Consider the following 23,274-nt stretch of genomic DNA (forward strand, 5'->3'; position numbering starts at 1 on the left):
GCAGGATTCCCGCTCTTCCTGTTTCTCCTTACTTTGAGGAATTTTGTACTGTGAGCAAACTCCCAGTGCTCTTCTCACACGCCCCACGACTCACCACAGATACCTGCCTCAGCATAAACTAGAGGGATCGACCGAAAAGAGAGAGAGAGAACTTTCCAGGCATTTGAGGAGTTCCCGTCCTTTGTCACCCTTCACAAAACTACATTTCACTCTTTTGCTGTTAGATAAATATCCTCGCAATGAACGCACCAGGGTGATGGATATTCCAAAAGGTTATTCTTGGGTGAGTCATTGCAGAATGTTCCCTGTGATACGTGTGATACCAGGAGGAAGAACATCTCTCTGGACCTGGTTCAAACGGAAAGGTCTGAGGACTGCTGCCAAACACCAGCAGACAGACAGAGAGGAGCTGTCTGAGTGTGCACGGGGCCAGTGGGGCCTCCAGAATTGTGCAATTTCAACAAAAGAAGAAAAATATTGACGGAGCTTATGATAGTTTCACGAGTTCAAATTTCTTGCCTTTAATCAGTTGAGACAGCGGGAGGCCCGAACTCACAGGTTCATGGCTCTCGCTCACTGCGCCTTGATCGGGTGGAAGGAGGAGGTTTAAACACATAAGAAAACAAAAGGCTGGTGGAGGGGTGTCTGAGGTGGAGTGATGCTGCGACACACTTCTAAAACCAGCCACCGTCCCCACGCCTCTCGCTCTGCGCCTTTGGGTACATGTAGCATTAATTGCTGCCTCCACGGAGCCTGCAGACTGCGCACACCATCTATTGCTCGCATCAAAGAAACCACATGCTGAACTTTATGAAATTTTTATTCAATGTGTTCACTTGTCTTCCCCTTTTCCCTCTTTCTTCCTATTCCTATTCCCCACCTTGCCCCCCCCCTCCCCTGCCTTTTTTTTCCTTCTTCTTTTTTAGCTCCGCCACCAAACAGACAAGAAAGACTTCTCTCTCTCTCTCTGCCATATTTTTCAGCTCGACTTCCTTCCTGCCCAGAAGCGCTCAAGTATCTCGTTAGTTCTCTCACAGCTAACATCTCTCCTCTCTCTGCCAGGAGCAAAAACCTGATTGGGGAGAGGGGGGGGGATAAAGAGAGGAATGGGTGGGGGGGACTACATCCAGAAGTTTGGTGGGTGAGATTCTCCGTAGAGCTAAAGGTGAGAGACTGTAATATCATTTAACTACAGTAATTACAGAAACAAGAGGCGCACAAAGGAAACGAGTGGAGATGAGAGGGTTTTCTCTCCCTGTGGACAATGTACACCGAAGGGCCCGAGTTTCATCATTAACTGTGCACAGATACAAGTGCAAAAAAAACACATTGCAATGATCATTGTAGGTGTGACAAGAGCGCCGTCCTGATTTCTAATGCATGGACAAAAGTCTGTATATTGCTTGTGTCATTTAATAGATTTCACAATTTGTTCTTTTCAATAATACACACCTTTTTCCTATTCGCCCGTTTGACACTGGAGCAAATCAAGAGATTCAACTGATGACATTACGCTCCCTTTAACCGCCCTCTCTCTCTCTTTCTTTCACACACACACACACACACACACATTGGTCATCCATCAAAGCAGCGAGTGTTGTTTCTTCCCCCCACAAGTCTCATACACACAGGTATAAATCACTGTGCCTGATTTCTGGGGCCAGGGTTTAAATAATTAAAGAGGTTTAATTTATCAGGATTTAGCACCCCCCCGACAGTAGGGCTGACAAAAGAGAAGGAGAGATATATTAGAGAAAGAAAAAAAAAAAGGTCATCATACATGAGAAACACATACAGAAATTATTACACATTTTACTGGAGAGAATAACGGACACTGAGGCCTAAGTGGCACCAATGACTAAAGTGAGAAGGCATTAAGTTTCTGCTCTAGAGCTACTTGATCTGGGTGAATGCAGTTTTTATTTACCTGGTGGTCGAAGACAAATGCAATGCATCCGTGCGTGAAGACTTGTGCTACTGTATATGGTCAATTACAAGTTATTGGAAAACAACACTGATGTAAAACAAGAGACACATTTTTCTCATTTTAAAAATTGAAATACACACATCTAGCTCAAATAAAAAGCAAAGTCAGACAAATTTCTCATTACATCACATGCCGACAGTATTTGTAAGGACACAAATAATAAACTGTCAATTCTTTTTTTTTTCTTCACAACCGTTGGCAGTGATGTTAAGGAATATGATTGTTTTCTTTCTTTTTTTAAAAGAAGGATTCCGAGACATTCGAAATGAAAATAAAAAACACACAACAGTAGGTACAGTAAAAGTCATATCACGTCATCGACTGTTTAAAAAAGGTGAAGAAATGGTTATTCTGCTAAAACTATAACATGTAACTCCACCAAATCCTCCGTTTCAAAAGACCAGTGACAGCTCATTTGAGCCGAGCACATTGTTTTTAGAATGAAATCTGTGTTGAGTTATGTCTTGCAAATCGAGCAGGGAGGCTGGTGAGAGTCAGCGCTGTCATTCATCGACCTGCCAGAGAAGGGACTCTACTGCCCTCCTATGGCCACTCGCGTGCAGAAGAACTCTCACCAAATAAAACAGAGAATCACAGGCGCTGACCGTGCGGGACACTGAGGGTTCACCTTGTATCGGTTGGTTCAGGGGATGAAGTATTAGCCCTATGCGTTTTGGAAGTCAGAAACAAGATCTACCAGCAGGCACAAAGACATGTGGGAGAAACATTACAATAAAGCAAACAGCCATGTCAGGCTTTGTTCGACCCTTGTATTATTTATTCTTTCCAGTAGATCTCTGAAAACAGAGAGAACACATACTCTCTCACACACACGTCACCCAGACACAACATAAAAAAAACACAGAGCTTCCATCTGCTAATAAACCAAAAATAAAAAAAACCCTCTTCTCTTTTGAGAGTTAACATGCATCGTCACTCTTGAGTATTTTATTATATATTACCGTTAACATCACTTGACCGATGACTTCACTGAGTGAAGCTCGTTGTTTGCTGGCAATAGTTAGCCACGTAGTGGTCAAACCCTTTCATAACATCAAGTATTGATTTTAATCACAACTTTGGAAGTTTTTGGCTATATGACACCAACATGTCATCGATGAACAGCTTCAATAAACATAGTTTAATAGATATTCAACAAACTATCAAATCTACAGACTCAACTCATGGGGGAAGATAAAAGATTATCACACCAGAAACACTGTATCCTAAATCAAACAGTACAATATGCTTCTTGAACCATATTGCTTGGTTTATTATCTGTATAATAAACCTAATAGATTTAGTTACAATACCAATTCCCTGTGAAACTGATTACCCATAGTAATACAGTACCAACAACCTTATGATCGACGAATGATGATTTAAGTGTGTTGCTTGGTCTTCTCAAGACTTCACAATCTACCCTTCACGTCACTGGATCCCTGCTCTGACGGGTTGGTCCTCACGCTCTAGTTGTCCAAGAGGGAGCGCTGTAGAGCCTCCTGGATCATCGTGTGCTCATCTGTAGAGTAGTCCTGCAAATACAAGATTTCAAATAAAAAAAAAACTGTTAATTGACGAATGACACAAAAACAGAAACTCAGTGTAGGGTTTAGGAGCTTAACCTACAACAAAGGTATCATAGGAGAAGGTGTGTCTGATTTTCAGGTGCTGGAAAAAGTCAGCACTCCTGTAGTTCGGGTCCCCCCAGGGCATTGAGGCACAGATGGGGCAAACCTGAACACAGACAAAGTGAGAGTGACATCAACATAAACATTTCTAGTTGGAAACCGAGAACAACTGGTGGAATCGCAATGCAATGTTGACTTCTTACTACTTGGCGTGTATCTCGAGAATGCTGGGAAGTGCAGTGTTCGACCAGGCCGTCCTGATCGAGGTTCTGGCAGTTGCAGTATGGGCATGTGAAGGTGTAGCGATTTGGCACTGGACTAGAAAGACATTTAGATGGAAGGAGAAAGTATTAATGAAAATACAAATCTAAGATTAATGCAATTATACAAGATCTTAAAGGTAGAGGCAGGCGATATTGCAAAAATATCATATCATATTTTGTTCAGGCAGGATCAAAATACAGCCCCACATGGTTACAAATAACAGACCAGTAAGGCCAAACAGATAATAGTAAAGTAGCTTTCAATTACAAGATTTTTCTATCTCTGATATTATGAATGAGGAAGTGATGTCCCTCAGGGAACGCGCATGTGAGTGAAGTTAATGAACTGGGGACATTATAAGAACTTTGGGTTTTGGGAAAATAAATGTTTGTTTTTGTATTGTTTGGGTTGTTGCTACATGGCTTTTGTTTTGTTTTGTCGTCCAGATGGGACATGTGATTTTTTAATCCTCTTCCATACAAGCTGATATTTGCAAGATATGTGTGTTTATATTTTAATGGGATAAAGAGCAGGATTTCTGGTCTAATTTTGCATTTTTCAATTATTGTAAGCAGGTACATTTGCAGCATTTGTACACAGCTTGTCAGATATGCTTCTCCCTTAAATATAGTGCGTGTGGTCTTTATATAAGGTGAAAGAATTGTAGCCTCTTATATTATATAATACATATATTTGCATATTTATATAGGCCAGAAACTATACAGCTCCACTGCAGGCGCACAGGCAGTGTGGCCCGGACGCAGGTGTAATAAGTTACCATATTATCACCAGTAGAGGTGGAGTGGAACGTTCATTCGGGTGTGTGTCTTTAAATCAGAGAAAATACTTCCTTTGGGTGTGTGACGGGTGGATGAGTCAAGCATACGTGTGGTTTAAGATGAGGTCACAGCCGATCTAACTATCCCTCTGTAACAGCAGATCGTACAGACATTTTAATCATTCACGATTTAATGTCCTCATATCCTGATCCATAAGCTAAATGCTATTTTACAGCAAAGCAATGTATTTTCTGAATGAATACAACCAACTGGGTGAAACAAATACAAAGGTCAAAAGGGTGGTGAGCAAAACATTATACAGATCTAAACTAGGCCAGTAAGACCTATTTTGTATCACATCAGGGATTTTGTGAAATGAATAAAATGTAGAAATGGGTATTCCCAATACACAGTATATAGTGGCCTTGTAACCACCTCTACTTTGTGCCTCCCAAAAACATCCCACCATGCATTGCTTCAACTTCGAAACATGTTCACAGGGAGGCTGTTATCACTTGATGTAGAAGTGTTGTTTCAGAGTCAAAGAGTCAGGAAAGACAGGAGATGAAACAGGAGTCCAGTCTGAGCAAGAGATCTAAGAGTTCAAAAGGCTCACCAGATGCAAAAAAAAAAGAAGATATCATATATTTCCGTGTATCAGCAGCTGCTCCCACATTCGGCAAAAAGTAAAAATACCCTCTGATTTGTAAAGCACTCGTTATAAATACTTTAGTCTGTCTGTGCAGTTACAAAGTGAAAGTGTCTGCTCCAAGTGGCGGCAGAGTCAAATCAGAGGAGTCACTTCTAAAGAGGAGAGCAGAGGTGACCAAAAATGTGGAGGATTAGTTAGAGAGAGAGCAAGTTAAAGGTGTGTGCAGTGTTTCCTATGAACTACAGGGACACTGAGGGACCACCATAGTCTAATTTGTTCCGGAAAGCTTTTACAATTCTCATAATAATATAAAAGATCTGTAACCTAGACTTTTGTACGATCGCCCCACTGTAGAGTGGTAGAGGGATTCTGCCAACATCTCTGCAGATACTGAGTCAGCCCATCAAGTGTAGATCAGTAACTTTGTCGTCATGATAGCGTAGTGTGTAGTGTCGAGCAACTGAGAGTTGTGTTTTTCTCTATCACCTGATGATGGCAGGCTGGCTCTGGGCAGTGGTCCTCACCCCCTCCTCAATGTAATCCTGGTATTTTGAACAGCCAGCTGTGTGGCTTCTCATCTGAGAAAGGCCAATCTGAAGAGAGAGAGAACACATATCAGTTACTACCACTGCATGACCAAAATCATGCAACATGTCTCACGTGTGTGACTTGAACTGAATAAAAAGACGGGAATTCAAGGATCAATATCATGTCAATGGTTGCCGTGTGCATGGGGGTGCCGTGTGAGCAGCGCGTGTGCAATGTGGAATATCTTGCTTTTTCATAACGGCATCCATTAGGGCGTCTGTGGCTGAGGGGGTAGAGCGGTCGTCCTCTAACCAGCTCGATCCCAGCCGTCCCCATCTGCATGCCAAAGAATCCTTGGGCCAGATACCGATCCCCAAATTGCCCCTCATAAAAAAAAGTGCTGCCCATAGATGCACTGCATGAATGTGTGTGTGAGTGACAAAAAAAAAACTGTACTGTAAAGCACTTAGAGGTCATCGAGAAAAAAAAAAGGCTCTCTCTCTATATTGCTCTTCTAGAGTCAAGGTCTTGCCTATTGTCTCTGTGCACCGCGCACGGTTCACAGCAAAACAGACAGTGAAAATTATCTTTCATCACAGCGTCAATGTTTGTCCGTTGAATGTCAAAAACATTAATATTTGCAACACTTCCTGTGCGTGTTTCAAAGTAAAAGCACTCGCCCGTTACTGTATCCATTCATTTGTTTGAACAAGGCTTGAATTGTTCTTGCAGGACCGGAAGATGCACGGCTTCATACCTTGGGACAGCTTTTGCAAAGGTCATACCTGAGCTCCGCATCCCTTGCAAGCTGCCACAGACGATTGGATGAGGGCCTCTAGGTCAGCAGCCTTAGTCCATTGGCCCAGCGTGGCCCTACATACAGCACAAACGGGCTTCTGTGGTCGCAAACACTCCTGGAGACAACTCTGGCAAAACCTGATAAGAGGATGAGAGAAATGGCGCGATGATGAATAAAGCTCTTTACTGGTTTCATTCTCAGGATGTGAGGTCAACACGGAACGTGAGAAAGCAGGTTATCCAGGTTTCTGATCATCCGTGGGCGGTTGGGTTTTGTTTTCTCACAGTCTCACAAACTATAATGTTCAGGAACCAGGATCGGATGTTTAAAGGCTAAGCTGTGCTGGTTTGTGGGAAAGGGCCTGTCCCAAGTTTCTAAACCCTCAATGCGATGTTAGTATGAGCTGTGAGGACGTGTGATACTCATCATGGGACCCTGGACACTTGATCATGTGTGATCGGCTTTAACTTGACCTGCACTGACTGTTTCTGTGCTGCCAGGAACAAAACACTGTCTGACATGAGGAACTGGATACGGACACTAGCTGGATGATCCCTGCAGCTCAAGACCAGAGCTTCCTGTAAAATCAGATGGGAAGTCCCCACCTCAAGAGGGCGCAGGGACTTGTAGTCCTCTCAAAAGACTCGACGAGTTCCAGCAGCGGAGATCTGAACTACAACTCCCAGGTGAGGCCTCCTCTTCGGTGTAAACAAAACTGAAACTGATTGAGCTAGCTGCCAACGGGTTTTATCCAACATTAAAATGAGTAGGAGAGAATCGGAGGGTTGTGATAGAGGCCGAGAGACGCGGGGAGGGTGTGATGCGAGTGTGGCTGCACGACATGTCGGTAAACAAGCTTTGTGTCGCTTTATTCTCTGCTCGTACGACTGCAACGTCGGTTCGGGGGGGGGGGGGGTGCCAATCGGAGATAAAGGCAATGATACTCACGTATGTCCGCATTGTGTTTTGACGGGACTGTCGAAGATCTCTAGGCAGACCGGACACACGAACTCTGACACGTCGCCGCCGCCGTCCGACACGTTCTTCTTGTGCTGAGCTGCGCTGAAGCCTCCGAGCATCGCCATTTCTTTTCTTCACTGGATCAGTCGCCCACCGCTCGTCCGCGTGACGTCACTGGCGCTTGGCTCTGTTGTTTTAAAGCGCGAGGGCGGGGTACGGAGAGCGCAACGGTTCAAACGCAAGTGCATTCTTCTTCTTTTTTTCAGGCGCAAACTAACAACGCATTGGCTATCCGTCGTCAGAATCCGCTTTATTTGCCATGTATGTGTACACATACTGGGAATTGGACGCTGCGGTAGCTGTGCTCAGTGTGTTCACACAAATACACATACAATTAACTACCAGAACCTTTCAAAATGAACGTGATCACCATTGGCAATAGAAATAAACTGTACCAGACAGCAGAGCAACGGGAAACAAAATGTGCAAGAGTGGACAAGAGACAATAAACTCCTAATAACAGCCGGAGAACAATAGTGCAGAGTGCAGAGGCGCTCCAAAAATATGGGTCGATTTATTATTATTATTATTTATTTATATGGGGCAGGTGTTTGCACGTTGTTTAAGTGAAGACTTTTCAATGCCTCAACAACACATTGATCGCATGTCATCACCCTTCTTTCTCAACGTGTCCACAACGTGTTAATAACATGTGATCTCAGCCAGTTCCCCAGTTTAAATTGGTGACTGCCTCAAGCGATTTTAAATTCAGCTGCTGAGAAGAAAATGTAAGGCACATGTAACAGAGATGAATAATCTTCTCTCAGAGTTGTTGGTGTCTGTTGTTGGCCTAGCCGTGAGTCTCGAACAGTTGACCAACTCACTGGTTAGCTGCCTGTTTTTTTTATACCTGAAAAATATTACCACAAAAACAGGAGTGGGTTTCAGAGCTTGGTAAAGTGGCGGCTTTTAACTTGCTCTCATATAGCCTGCTAAACGATGTAGAAAGATACAGTGGGTTATGTTTCTGCGGTTTCACTCATTACTTTCACTCATTTTCTGTGTTCTGCATGTGGTAACAAGGCTTTGAGGTAGGCAGATATAACAGATTAGGGTCAGGTTGGGGCCAGGTTATGCATCATGGGACAAAACCTGTTCGGGATAGAGATAAGGTTAGATTGAGGTAAAGATAAAGGCCAACACTTGCCAACAATGAAACAGACTCCACTGCCTGCACAATTCCTAGGAGCTAAATGGTTTTACCTTTTGCTTCTGCTCTTGAATTAACAAGCCAATGCTTTACATTATTATTATTATTATTATTGATATTATTGTTATTATTATTATTACTACTATTACTACTAGTAGTAGTACTTCTACTACTACTACTAGTATTATATATTATTATCAGTTAATTGTTAACTTAAGATATTGTATTGAGTTGAACCATAACAGTGAAGTGAAGAAAATAATAGTTCTCTTAAAAGTACTCCCTTCATGGACGTGATTATTGTTGGAGTGCTGTGCAGATATTGTAAATGTTTTAGATGTATAGATTCTTACCCGACATGCAGTACTATTGGGGAGACATCTGGTCCATGCCATATTCATTCTGCAGCATGACAACACTGTCATGCGGAAACTATCTTCATGCATAAGGAGTTTTGTAACCTGAAAAGAATCCTTTTCTCAGCATCACAGAGTCAGTCTGGGATTTCACAGAGACACAGAAGACACTGAGACCACATGAACCCACAAACAAACTGGGGTTAGATCTCCAAGATAATTTGTGCCAGACCATAAAAGAAACCTCATAGACTGCACAATGATGCAGCCGATGGCTCTGGAACCAGATGCTATGGACATGCACCCAAGTCTGATCAACTTGTGGTGGGCCTGCCTTAGAAGAGGATATCTTGTGATCAAAAGGCAGAAACACGTGATGACCCTTAGGTACACAAGTGAAGACATGTCCCTAACATCTGCTGTTGGTCATGCATCCGATAACATCAACTGGTGGTAGGCATTAATTAGTGCATTAGAACATATAAATGGTATTATACATCTTGTTCTACATTCTAAAATGGAAATGCATTCATGTTAAAATGGCAAGGAGGTAATGATGTCTGATATACTGATCAGGCCACATGGCTTTTATAGTATTACCATACAAACCAGTAGCCAGTCAGATCATCCTTAAGCCTCAGCGTACCCTCAGCGTGGCCTGTATTGTTGATTACAAGACTAAGACACTTGATGACAACTGAAGATATGTCCCTAACATCCACTGGTGGCTGCTAACAACATACACTGGTAGTTTGTGACTTAATTTGTGCAGAATACCTTCAAACATACAAGGAATATTCAACATATTGTCCTATAACCTACCAGGCATGTTAAAAAAACAAGTATAAATAGTGCCTGTTCAAAGCCATAGCTTGTTCACATCAAATATTGATTTTAAGTTTTTCTTTTGTGTATTTTGTATGACGTTAATTGGAACATAAAACCTATTAATTTTGCTTCAAAAACTTTTGCACAGCAGTATAGTAAAATATTTCTATGTGTTTTTCTATGATGTGTAATCATCAGCAGATAAACCTGTCACTTGAACATTGTGGTGGTGATGCTGCAGCTCGTGGACTCCGCATCCTCTCCTCCTCAGCACGTGGGCCCCTGATGCTGCTGAACTGTCACAACTCTGCGCATGCGCGGTGCGACGAGGGGCATTTCCAACAGTGGAGGAGGCGTAGTTAGCCGCAGCTAGCAGGTGCTAAAGGTAAGAGGTGCGGGGATTGGGGCTGTTTCAGCGGATAAAACGGCGAGATCTCTCCGTCGAGGCAGCGTTAGACTTGGGGCCGCAGTCACGTGGAATGTCCGGACGGTTGCCTGTAAGAGCCGTCGCATATTCCCATCTAGCTACACGCCGCCCATGCTAGCTACAGCGGTTGTTAGCTAGACAGCTGCGCAGAAATGGGCGTTCACTGCTCAGCCTGTGCTCAGCTGGGGGCCCGCGCCAGCCACAGCATCAGGGTATGTCGGCGGGGAGAGTCTCTCCCTGTCTGCTATTGTTGGCGTGGGTCGCGGTGTAGTGGCTGCGTGTGATGCGCAGTAGTAAGACATGCTGTTGTTAGCTCAGACATGCTAACTCGCTAAACGGACGCTCGCTAGGGTCGTTGTGTATTGGTAACTGGAATAGCCGGTCAGCTCGCTTGGGAACGGGAAGCACGACCCTCCCTCCGCTGTGGTTCAAGGGTCCTATCAGATTTTAGGCTCACAAACACACACACACACGTCTCCTATTGCGATGTAAGTTTAAGCTAACCGATGCTAAGTGCAGGGTGCCATGGGTTGCACGACTGCAACGTAGCTCACACAGTCACTGGCGCAAACCGGAGCGCACACCAGTCCGTAAGCCTCCATCCTGGTTAAGAGCCATGTAATTCAGATGGTGTGTCGAGGTTGCGTGTATCATGATAACAATCTCAGTTCAACCCAGTGGCTGTTAAATAAGCCACACGATGCACCCCCACATCACACCCCCCTCACACACACTCCTTGTCGATTGGATTAGCTCTGTCTGAATGAAATGCTGCCCAATTTCCCTCCTGCCCTATTTTCTTACTGCTCTCTTGTTTCTTTGCAGCTTGAGGACGGCTCAGAAAAATAATCCCTCCACCACGTAAGTGTCTTCATGATGAGCGACCTTCAACACTGCACACGCTCATACCGAGGAACGGAATAAGTTCAACTGCAGACACAGACAATCGGCCTGTTTGACTGGAGAGGAGTCAGACTATGAGCCGGTACCAGAGATGCCTGTAAGAAGGCATCCCTATAGGCTGCAGCCTAGCTACGCCAACTGAACCCTGTTTAAAGGATGTGCTGCTGATCGGACGTGTCGTTCCTCTTCCACCTCTTCAAAACGTTATTCACGTTGAGTGTGAGCCCGTGTGTGGGGTGAATAATGGTGGCAAAAAATGGTGCCTGAGCGTCGCGTCCTGGTGCAGTGTGTGCCAAAAGGGGTGAGGTTATCTCAGAAAAGTACAACAGCTGACTGATAGTCTGCTGCCAATAATGGATGCCAAGTTAAAAGAGGACCTGTTTCGGAGGTATGTGACGGCACTGGAGAGGCGCCTGGAGGAGGGAGGGGTATACAAGGACAGTGAGGCCCTGCTCTCCACAGCCACAGCTCTGCTAGGGGCGTACCAGCCAGATCCTCCACAACGTTTCCGCATGGTGCGTTTCTATGAGGTGGTGGAGAACTCTCTCCGCTGCCAGAGAGGGGGGAACATCAGGAGCCTGGAGAGAGCCTTCCATACCCTGGAAACCATCTGCACCAACCTCTTGCTCTTCCCCTGGAAGAAGGAGTTCAGATGTATAAAGGTGAGTTCAGCAGAGTCACAGTGTTGTCAGTTTGTTCTTATTTACATTTGTGTATAAAGCTGATTCGAACCAATATTTGAGCATTTAATCACCATGAGCTTTCAATATTGTTTTCCCCAGCAGTGTGTATTCATCATAATGATAAATAACCCAACCTTTGTATGTATAATTTCAAAATGATGAATTGAAGACCTGACATATAAATAAGATGATTTTATAGTGTTTTAAATATTACATCAGCTTATCTAAAAAAATGTAGTATCTAATGAATAGTTAAATACATATAAAGCATCATGAATTGAGGCTCTCCAAGATAAGCACCTGACATTTTAACAATATTTAAATTCTAGAGTATGATTAACATCTGCAACTAATCCTCCAATAACTCTTGTTCTGTTTTGGGAGTATTTATTTTCTAAGAACATCTTACAGTGTGTTAAATGTAAAACTCAACAAAAGGCAAAATCTATAACCGAGTAAATACTTTTTAATGCTGTTTATGCTTTGACATCTCTGTTTTTAAAGACAAAGAAATCAAACCCTTTACTTTTTATTATATGTTATCAGAGGAATAACATGTGAGGTCCTTCTTTAGGCTCAGTGATAGTTTTATCATGTCAAGCTGTTTTAAATGACTGACACTAATGCTGATGAACTCATTTTTCTTTTAGACCTTCACTGGCCCGTACGTGTACCATCTGCAGTCAGCCATTTCGGAAGCTGAGCTGCGATCTGTAATGCGCACCATTGGCTACGCGTGTGACCATGATTCGCAGTTCCATTTGCAGGAGCACCCAGGAGGAGCAAATCATCTGCGCCAGTTGGCGTTCGAGCTTTTCCTGGCCCAGGCAGAGTGTCGTCTTCTGGGAGAGGTAGTGGCCCTGGCCCGCGGTTCAGCCTCAGAGCTGGAGGCCCTGGAACTCCGCAGGGGTTGCAGAGATGACGCAGCTGGCTGTGCCGAGGCGCTCCGCAGACGTGACAGCCTTGGGGCAGATATGGCTCGTCTGTCTGTGCGGCCGCTGGATATAGAGAGGCCTCATGCCCACCACCTGAGGCGAGGGAGCCGACCATCTAAGTCTGTGGATGTTACCGATGGGGCTGGTCACTGGCATCCAGCACTTAGCAAGCCTGTCTTAAAGGCCTCATTGAGTCTGAGGAAGGAGACCCTGTTTGTGGATGCAGAGGAAGATATGAAGGATGAGATCATCAGGCCCAACACCTCAACATCCCTCTTCTCTGTGGTAGCCCCACCTTCCTATAGCCCTGTTGCAGATTTCTTCCCAATTCAGTCGCCTCCCCCGGCTGACGTTTACACATCCTACCACCTGTCCTCTTTGGATGAGATTGACTTGTACACTGAGAGAGGCGGAGCTGGGACAGGAGGGAGGCAGACTCCCTCTCGAGCTCCGTCCAGAGAGCCTCGGGATGCAAGGGACGGGTGGCTGCTCAAAGCTCATGGTAGTGTGAAGTGTCAGGGTTGCGGCCTGGGCTGCTCAACTATGGCTTCCTGCCAGAGGTGTGACATGATCCTCTGTCCTGCCTGTCATGATGTGGACCCCTCCCCTTGCTGTGGCCTCCAGGACTACCACCCCAAATCCCCACGACCCCTTGATGGATACATCCCTGTCAAGGAAAAGCTCTCCGTCTACTCGAACACCCACTCCCACTCCCACCTCCACCCGCACCCCCTCACACTGACTCACTCGCACTCCCACCCCCACCCCCAGATGGTGGAAAAAACCCTCATGTCCGCGAAGCTGTTTGCAAGCAAATCTGTTGCCCTGACAACACCAAAGGGAGGCAGCAGTGAGCGACTAAGCTTGGGGGGATCGCGCTGCGGGTTCTGCAACAAGCCAGGTGCCTCGCACACCTGTGTGAACTGCTCTAAGGTGTCATGTGACTCGTGCATGGGCTTGTATGCAAAGGATGTTTGCACACGAAAGAATCCGCAGCACAGCTTTGTGCCCAACCATCAGCTCAACTTCAAATCTGGCACTATATCTCACCTGGTGTACCGATGAATCAGGCAGACTGAATATGTTCTCTCCCCTCTCGTACCTCCCTCAACCCCCCGGTGTAATCTTGCACTACTGCTTTAGCTCTGTTACTACTTAAACAACTCACTCTCTTGCCCTTTATCTGATGATCTTTTTCCTCTCTCTCTAACATTCTCTTGAACTTTGTACATTTTCCTCTTGCTATCAGTCGGACCCTGGAATGCACACGCCACAGAGAGCCAGATCGTGTGCCCTTCTCTCTGCCTTGTACAAGTTCAGGCCTTTTTAGTCTATTACTTCTTCTTCCTTTTCCTTGCTACCTGCTCTGGAGTAGTCATGTGATGTTGTAGCGCTTCCCAAATTCCTCAAATTTTGTCCTCCTCTAAAGGGAAACTAGAGAAAAGAAAGTTCAATTCCTTCTCATCTTGAATGAATTCCGCCCAAATGAACATATTTACTTTGCCTAACTTCTCAGCTAAAAAATTCCTCTAATATATAAATATATATATATATAAATATATACTGTATATGTGTGCGTGCGTGTGTGTGGGTGCGTGTGTGTGTAGAAAAGACCTCTGAGCTTGCATTGTGACAAAGGAGATCTTTTTAAACTTGAAAATAAGTAAGGAAAACAGAAAAAATACACTGGACGTCAATAAGTCAATAGTATATATTTTTTATCTATTCTGTAGAACAATGTGAGACTGTTATATGGGCATGAGGTGTGGCATTGGGAGTTCGGGTATAAACGTGTGTCTCTGGGGCGTGGGGTGAGAGATATCTCAAAGGGACATATTGAGAAGATGGTCAGATGCCATATATTCTATTTAAAAGATTATGCCTTGTAAATGAACCCTCAATTGTTGCTGGTTATATGACTGAGGTTGAAATGCTGCTGTTGACTTCTTACTGGTAAATGGCCTGTTGAGTTGTGTCCTTTCCAAGCCCAATACCCCCCCCCCCCCCCCCCATCCCTTTCATTACACCTCCATGGAACATGTTGTATTTCCCTCTGACCAGATCAGTGGTTCCTGTCAGTCTCAGGCGGGGTCAAAGGAAACTCGCGCTGGACCACAAGTCAAGCGATTGCAGTTGTATTGATAGCGTTTGACCCGATTGGTCTTAGACAGTATGTGAGTGTAACCTCTGACGCGGTTTCTGTCTACCTCAAATGGCTACAGCGAACACACCCAGTTTGACATTGTGGTTTCAAACTAACGCAAAAAGGCGAAGAATTACTTAGTCTATTACATTATTCTATTCTGATTTGCACTTTGTTTTTTGATTGACTAGAAAATGTCTCTTGCAATCAACATATTTACCCACTTTTAAAGGTTCAGTGTGTATAATTTAGTGGCATCTAGTGGTGAAGTTCACCATCCCCTTCCAAACATGGAAGAGAACCTGTGGTAGCCTTCAGTTGTTTATTGTATCCAGTTTGGACTGCTGTAAAAAAAACATGGCGGCCTCCGTGGAGAGGATCCTTTCCAGATGTAAATATAAAGTATTTAAATATAAAGGTTCCATTCTAGTGTAGCGAAATGAACCATTTGTACAATTTAGATGAAACACACTAGTGAAAACATAACTAGGATTATTTTATACTCAATTTCTGCCAATAGATCTCTTTCACCTAAATCCTACACACTGGACCTTTACAGACCATGTTAACAGAGGTTATTTATTCTCTGAGATAATCAGTTTCTGTAAATACAGGGGGTTGACACAAAAACATGAACAACTGAAATTATAATTACGTGCCTTAGTTCAATAGCGCAACAACAAACACTTCTTGAAGGGACTTTCTCAAAGGCGCTGGAGATTTATCCTGATTACTGAGTTTAACTTTTCTGCATAGTTGATTAAATGGCTCTGTAATTTGTAAATCTCATGCAGTGTAATACAAGAGACTATTCACTCAAAACATTAACACCTTGTTTAAAATATTTAATCTTTTTAGCCTCCTGGAGAATTTCCTTAAATTGAATTAAATGGCTATTGCACTATATTTGACAGGGATTCATGTTGTTGCGCCTTCCCTCCTTTACAACATAGTGATTTCAAGTGTGCAGTCATTTAAGCTGTGTGGTTTAAGAAATGTGTTATTTGTTATTTGCATATTTAAGATCCGGAAAGCCCAAAACTAAGGCTTTTAATCTGATGCATCTTTGGTTAGTGTGAGTTGTCCTCATCACATTATGGCCATTTGCTGCAGAAACAAAATTTAACTCATTTACTAGTATAAGTCAAGGGCTTGTGGCTCACAGTTAAAATAACACTAACATTTAAAACTGTCACCAATTAAAAGGGAAGATTTTGTGATCAGATAAGGTGAATAATGCAGTAAAATGCACCTGTCAGCCACCAAGGGTTAGTTTTAAATCATTTTGTTTCATAAAAAACAAAAAAAACTTGACGGACTGTTTGGGCGTCGGTGGACTCTACGTTCCGTCAGTGAAACCCTCTTAATGCCTTAAGCTCATTCAGCTGTCGTGTCCTGTAGTAGTTTAGGTTTTTGGAGTTGTCATTTACATCACTCTAGTTTAGCAGCCTGTAAACAATAACATGGTTTTGCCAAGCTACATGAATTAAAGCCTGTTTTAGAACCGCGCAGGAAAGAATAAATACAAAAGCTAATAAAACTTGGTCAGTATAGATTATACACCAAGCAGGGTTTCTTAACCGAGCATATTGAACCATAAATATTGTCACAATTCTGTATAAATAGACAGTCTTATGGGGGTGAAAATCTGTAATAGTAATCATGTTTTGCTGATTGAAATCTGATAAATATTCTCTTTTTCTTTCAAATTTGATCTAACACATTTGGTTTGAGGGACTAATGCCTGATCTTATACTTCTGTCCATTCCATCCCCTTAAAATCATGCTGTGTCTTCATTCTTCTAAAAAAACATAAAGAAGGGATGCTGCGATACCGTTTGGATTCAGCTTAAGGATTCTTTGAAAGATGTTCTCGGGTCAACATTAGCTAACGTGGGCACCACAAAGATCTCGAGCGACCTCGGGGAGGTTTGTTTTCATCTAATGAAGCCTCTCTGAATTGTTTCAATATTTATCACAGATGTATTTCAGTTGCTCGACTTTGTTCACCGCAAATCATACCAGCAGCAAAGACGACTTTTCATGTATTGAGCCATGTTGCATGAGTGATCATATTGCCAAATGAAGAACAAATCTCCTATCGGAGTAGGAAACAGAATGCTGTGGCTTGGCCGGATGTACAGTTGATATAAGGGAAATCTGTGATTTTGCTAAAGTTTAGCCTTGTGTGTGATTTTGCTAAAGTTTAGCCTTGTGTCTGTAGATTGGCCTAAAAGGAGAATAATCAACACAGATACCTACCTGCACATCCTGGGACGTGGCTTTGACTTGGATTAGCGGACTGATCATTTGAAGAGGTCTCTACAAAGGGCTACACAGTCTCCAGGGCTGCTGCTAAGTTTAAATCTTGAGGTGAACAACTGACTTGTCGTGGGTAAATAACTGACGTGGAGCTCACTTTTTGTTTGTCTGTGGAGATGAAGAACTGATGTTGGAAGAGCATCAAGAGCTATTTTATTTTGTGTCTTGGAATACATTGAGCCATTTGAACACGATCGGTTTCACCCACACTCAAGTCATTGTGGAAGTCACTGCTCCCTTTACCTCTTTGTGTGGTTCTTACTGATATTGATAGTGGTGGTGTGGTTAGGGCAGCCCCCCTTTACCATTCCCTGTTTCCCCCCTAAACCCGTTTCTCAGCATGCTCTGTAAAAGGCCCTACACCCCAACTCCTCTCCCTCACCCCTCCATGTACCCTCACCCCCCCTTCCCCCTTCCACCTTGGCACTGAGGACCATTGCACAATGTGAAAGGGTACAGACTTTGATATCAATTTGTTGGCATAAATGGGGGTGGAAAGGGAAAATAGCCAAAATTGTTAATTGGTGAATATATATAAATATATATATATAGAGAAATGTAAATGAGATTTTATAAAATAATTTAAAGAATAAAATTCTAGAAAAAGAAAATACTGCTTTCTGTCTTGGAGGTGTGGATGTTTGAATTTATGTATGTTTGTAGACTTACCTTTTGAATGAGTTCAACTAAAGTTTAGATTATTTAAATGACTACAGAATTGTTATTTAGAAAAGTTGCCGGTTAGAATGACAAACTTAAATGTGTACTATGACAATCTAGCACTGTTCTACATCTAACATCACTGAAGCCTCACAACTTTCCTGCCACTGATCATAACATCAGTTGTTCCCCTTCTGTCAGCTCAGTATTTAAATGATTACAAGCTTACTTCCTAAACTTTTTTTCTACTTCCTAACCCACAAACTCAGGACATGTAAGAGCTTTGGAGTTTGCCGCCTGCACTGATCTGCATGGTTTGGCTTTTCCCTATATGACCAATAGATGGCGATAAATATCCACATATACATTGACTGAAGCTGCTTAAAATTCACCAGTGCTGAAAAAACATGTAATATGTCTGTCTCGAAGTGAGATATTATTGCATTTGCTCCTTAGGTTGGTCAACATTAGTAATTAAAATCAAACATCCTTTACTATGGTGTTCAGATATATGGGTAAGATGGTAAACAGTTGGATTACTGAATATATGCCTATGTTTATGCCTCAGTGTACCTCATTAAAAAAAGGCAACCACAGAGAAGAGGCAGCCCCATTTTTTCTGCATGTTTTACTCCACTGTGTCGCTTGTATGAGGCAAAGGAGACAGAGTTGAGTATAGAAAAGATAAAATGCAAAACATGTACTGGCACATAATTGACAATGAGGATTCGCCAAAGAACATGTTTTCTTTGCTAAAGATGAGGAGAAGATGTTGACATTCCTTTTACCAAGTACATGAATAAATGGAAAGACGTTTACCTGCACCAAAGCCCAACTGTTTTCTTATCAAACCAAATTGCTCACAATATGTATATCAGTTCCCTAAACGTGCCTGGTTTTCTTCACTGAGATCCATGCATTACTCTGTGAAAAAAAAAGTTGCAAATAAGGTTAAAGTTAAAGTAGCTTTATTGTCAATTTCTTACATGTTCAGGACATACAAGGATGTATGTTCTGAACGTTTCCCACTCTCCCACAGTGAGACATATAAAGTGCACAGGCACAACAGATAACACAAGACATTTCCTAATACTAAGTAAACATACAGAATTTTTTAAGTACAGCAGCATAAGGTTCTCTAAAAGTGTAGAGAAATGCTCCTAAAGTTAAATAAAGAAAACAATTCCTGGATGCACCCCCTGATCCGAATCCAAATGGAAATATAATGAGTTCTTTCCAGGCCCATACCACGTCCATGAGTGAGCTTGAGTGACATGAAGCAGTGTCTGAGAGAAATGACGGAAGAGGTGAGTGCAGAGCAATGAATGAGATTTCACAAGAGCAGGATGTATTTACCAACCCATAAACAGTCGGTGGGAACTGTCTCATAGATGATACAAAGTGAGAGTTCTGATTATGTTCAAGACTTTTCTTTAATTTGGGACTTGCAGGCAGCCCAGTTCCTAAATATAAGACGGGATCCCTAATTTGAACCAACAGAAGCTGAGGGGGAGATTTCCTTTTTATAATAACAAACTTAATTTAGCCAGAACTTCAGATCCACGTGGTTTGTTTCATAAACCACCTGAAGATCAAATCCTGCTTGGGGTAAACTTGCAGACGTGTATTTTGGCTCACAGTCCTTTAACAAACGAGAACTGGAGTCTTCCGCCCATCGCTTGTCCAAATAATTGTCCATATTGCTTATAATAATTGGATCAGCGCCTGTCTCCAACGAAGCCCTGTTAGATGAGGGATAGCAGTAGCTGAGTTTACCCAGCGCAGAGAGGAGACAGCCAGAGATGGACATCAGCAGAACCTCCGCAAGCGACTGAAATGCAGAGTGAGTGCTCGTCCTTGCACCCGGCATCATCCTCTCCTCCGGGACGTGTCCGCTCTGTGCTGACTTGCAGCCTTTACCAGCCCTGAGGGAACAGAAGACATAATGAGGACTGAACATCGCCGTTCAGCAGGAGGGAAAGATAATGACTGATGGCAAACTGCTTAGCCTTTGAATAAATCCACCACCAGCAGCAGTATTATACTGTCTTAGTTAATGGTTAATTTAGATAACAAAATTCATTAAGAGATGCATACGTATGTCTATACTGTATCATTTAATGATTATCATCACCAGGACAACTTTTACCTCCCTGTATTTCCCTCCATGCATTCAACCATCTCCATAGTGGAATTTAATTGTTGGAAGAAAATGGGTCAATTCCAAGAAATGTTCATTGTGAGATTTCCAGCGGCAGAGATCTCATCAACTGATCACTAGTTGGGGAATGTGAGCACAGTTTTTCCAATGGACTACATTTAGAATCAGAAATCATGTCACTACTAATCAGGGCAATAACTGACACACTGCATCGCACTGGGTGTTGTGTATTTTTCTTTTTTTCCGACCGCACATACAATGTTACTCTTACCTAACGCTGCACCTATTCCAGGGACAGATCATGCACCAAGGCACAGACACCTGCACATGCACACATGTACATGCACCTGTGACAGGGATGAGATGAGCGGTGTAGGAGCTAGAATTGAGATTTAAACCTCTAAGACTTTCCTCGCTGGTTAATTACATGTCAGAGCAGGATTGTACTTCTTGTCTCCTTACGTGTCACTTCACAGGGTTCCTCTCTCTCTCTCTCTCTCTCTCTCTCTCTCTCTCTCTCTCTCTCTCTCTCTCTCTCTCTCGTTGTACTTTCTATATTTGATCACGGTGCCTGTGCCAGTATTTTATTGTAATTTCTGCATTTTCTGTACCTTTCAATACTATGTCGTGTTTTGCAGCTGTTTTTTTTTATCAGATTGGTAAAGATATTCTCTTTTGAGTGAACATGTCTTTTCTTTAGTTGCAGTGCATCAAGCTCTCAGACTCACAATAGATTATGATGCATGCTGCGATATGGTTAATGATGAATTAATTCTTCGAACATGATCATTTTTGTCATATTCTGTCGATGCATTGCAAGGTTATACATTTCTGTCAAATCGTTCCCTCAGGATTATTTCTCATCAAAAATGTCTTTAATCATCTTCGTAATCATCATGTTGACTTTAGACAATGACTTCCTTGTTAATCTCCTGCATGTGAACAATCATTGTCGGTGCAGTTTTGAGTCCTGTAATACACATCCAAACCGATTCTGTTCAGTTTCCCTCTGTAGTTTTTTTTGAATTATCTCATACTAAGCGTGTTATTGGACCATCAAGGTCCTTTGAATAATGCAAAACACTTTGCCTCTGGTTAATTAATTGTGGTGAGGAGTTGCATGCATACGAATATCTTCTCCTCTGTCAGCATTCGCCTTTTTCTTTCCATTACCCTGGCCTTCATTGAAGTTCTAAGAAAAACCGGAGTGGGGTTTGACTGTGACACTCCAGCTTCATATCTCTTTCATAGGCAAAATGATAAAACAGCCTTGGGTCATTGTGACTGCCGAACAAGGTGTAACACATCATTTGTTCCATAGGACTGAAGCAATTTTCCAGCAGAAACATGGTCTTGCTGTGTTACGTGGTCAGTGGCAATGAGTTGTGAAGAGTGTGATGTAGTGCAGTGCCCATAAATTGCCTGAATACACTTTTCACTGCTGCTTTTCACCCGTATCCAACACAGATATACATTTTAATTTAAATCCCAATCAATAGTTAGAGTCTCACTCACATACAGTACTTCCTCCAAGGTCAAGAAAAACATGGATATCACAGGATTTACAGGATTAAAAACAAAATCAGGAATTAAGGCGCACTTCAAGTGTTCAGTGCACCCTTTGTTACTGATGTGTTCCACTTGCAGGCATGTACTTTGGATCTTTATTTAGTCATTTGTATGAGGAGTGAATTCTTTACAGGAAATGTATAGAACCACACCGGAGACAATGCCCCTGCTGTGTTTGCCTTCGTCTCACATCTGGGTCTCGAGCTGCTAAAATGACTCAATAAGTATGTGATTTTGTGTGTGTGTGTGTGTGTCTTTTCATAAATCGAGTGGTCAATTGTTTCTTAGAAGGAAAGAGGAAAGAGAGCTATTTGTGATTATGAGAATAAATTGTTAATCTGGGTATTTTTGGCTGAAGGTGAGGCTTTTACAAAAGAAATATAAAATGAATCTACTGTTCTTCTGCACACTTCACATTAGAATGTGTTCTGAGGTATTTAATGTTATGTTATCGTGTGTAAGTTACGAGAACCTGGAATGTTTGTACCTGAGATGAATCACTCAACACCCACATCACATCCTCACATTTATCCTTCAGGTTTGCACCTACTAACGTTGCTTGTATATATATTGCTAATCAGGAATTCACCTTCCTGTCCACTGTAACACAGCCTCTGTTTCCTGGCTGTGATCCCAAACCCTTATTTCACGTCCTGTGACTACATGCTTTATGACATAATGTATTAGTACACCTCAGTTTTTTTGCCATGTCTTAATTGCCGTCCTGGGATATAAGGCAGAATAGTTAAAAAGTGTCCATGAGGGGATTGTTAAGTGAATTGACATGGATAAAGCAACCCACAGAATTTAACTTGATATGATCTTCCCACTTGATTCCAGTCGGGTTCTGTACAAATCAAAAAAGTATAGTTGTGTGCAGGCTAAAGTCAAACTTGTGTCCGTGCACTCCCTAAAAAAACCCAGCATGTCAATGTTATACTGCTGTTTACCACCGATAATTACTTAGAGAGTTTAATACACTGTCAGACTCCAACACACTGACCCATGAACATGAGAAAAACAGACTGAGAAAATAACCATCCTGGGACGACTCTGCTTATATAATATTTTGGAAATTATTCAGAGAGAAGAGATCATTAACTACATGCTGTTGTAGATTATATATAAAAACATTTCACATAACAGCAACCGCTACCACACAAAACGCTATTCATAATAAGATGCAGTAGTAGATGGAGATCTGCGGTTTTCTGAGCGCCAGTGAAACAAAGCAGCAACTGTTGAAATGACCTCTTTACTAGTGTGTGATGTTTTACACTTGACTCTCGGATGTTTGTCAGTTTTTTTTTTTGTTAAGTCTAATTATTTGCAAATTTTTCACATCATTCATGGTGCAATTTGTGATTCCCACAGAAATTGACTGTGTGTGAAACAACTATGAAAAGGAACATATTAAGTTAGGAAACTACCCAGTCCTGATCTTTGTGATTCAGGTACTGATAACTCCATAACGTGC

General features: G+C 42.5%; 2 protein-coding genes across 2 annotated transcripts; one reads left to right on the forward strand and one right to left on the reverse strand.

Annotated features, from left to right (window-relative positions):
• Positions 1-1,796: 1,796 nt before the first annotated feature.
• rnf114 (ring finger protein 114) lies at positions 1,797-7,778 on the reverse strand. Its single transcript, XM_062392112.1, has 6 exons — positions 7,589-7,778; positions 6,627-6,777; positions 5,800-5,906; positions 3,822-3,936; positions 3,617-3,724; positions 1,797-3,522 (listed from the first exon to the last, which is right to left on the reverse strand). The coding sequence occupies exons 1-6, from the start codon at positions 7,723-7,725 to the stop codon at positions 3,457-3,459; spliced, it is 684 nt and encodes a 227-aa protein (XP_062248096.1). The 5' UTR covers positions 7,726-7,778; the 3' UTR covers positions 1,797-3,456.
• A 2,506-nt stretch (positions 7,779-10,284) lies between these two features.
• On the forward strand, positions 10,285-18,881 carry spata2 (spermatogenesis associated 2). The gene is made up of 3 exons (XM_062392284.1): positions 10,285-10,379; positions 11,247-11,986; positions 12,658-18,881. Exons 2-3 carry the CDS (start codon positions 11,678-11,680, stop codon positions 14,005-14,007), a joined length of 1,659 nt encoding a protein of 552 aa, XP_062248268.1. The 5' UTR covers positions 10,285-10,379; positions 11,247-11,677; the 3' UTR covers positions 14,008-18,881.
• Positions 18,882-23,274: the final 4,393 nt, after the last annotated feature.

The sequence above is a fragment of the Platichthys flesus genome, chromosome 7 (genome assembly GCF_949316205.1).
Source record: "Platichthys flesus chromosome 7, fPlaFle2.1, whole genome shotgun sequence".
Taxonomy (NCBI): domain Eukaryota; kingdom Metazoa; phylum Chordata; class Actinopteri; order Pleuronectiformes; family Pleuronectidae; genus Platichthys; species Platichthys flesus.

Excerpts from the sequence above, each read along its gene's own strand:
- rnf114 (XM_062392112.1), bottom strand. The coding sequence starts at position 7,725 with ATGGCGATGCTCGGAGGCTTCAGCGCAGCTCAGCACAAGAAGAACGTG. Across the intron at positions 3,937-5,799 it reads AGCCAGCCTGCCATCATCAG|TCCAGTGCCAAATCGCTACA; the intron begins GTGATAGAGAAA and ends ATGTCTTTCTAG. Across the intron at positions 3,725-3,821 it reads CTCGAGATACACGCCAAGTA|GTTTGCCCCATCTGTGCCTC; the intron begins GTAAGAAGTCAA and ends GTCTGTGTTCAG.
- spata2 (XM_062392284.1), top strand. The coding sequence starts at position 11,678 with ATGGATGCCAAGTTAAAAGAGGACCTGTTTCGGAGGTATGTGACGGCA. Across the intron at positions 11,987-12,657 it reads AGGAGTTCAGATGTATAAAG|ACCTTCACTGGCCCGTACGT; the intron begins GTGAGTTCAGCA and ends TTTTTCTTTTAG.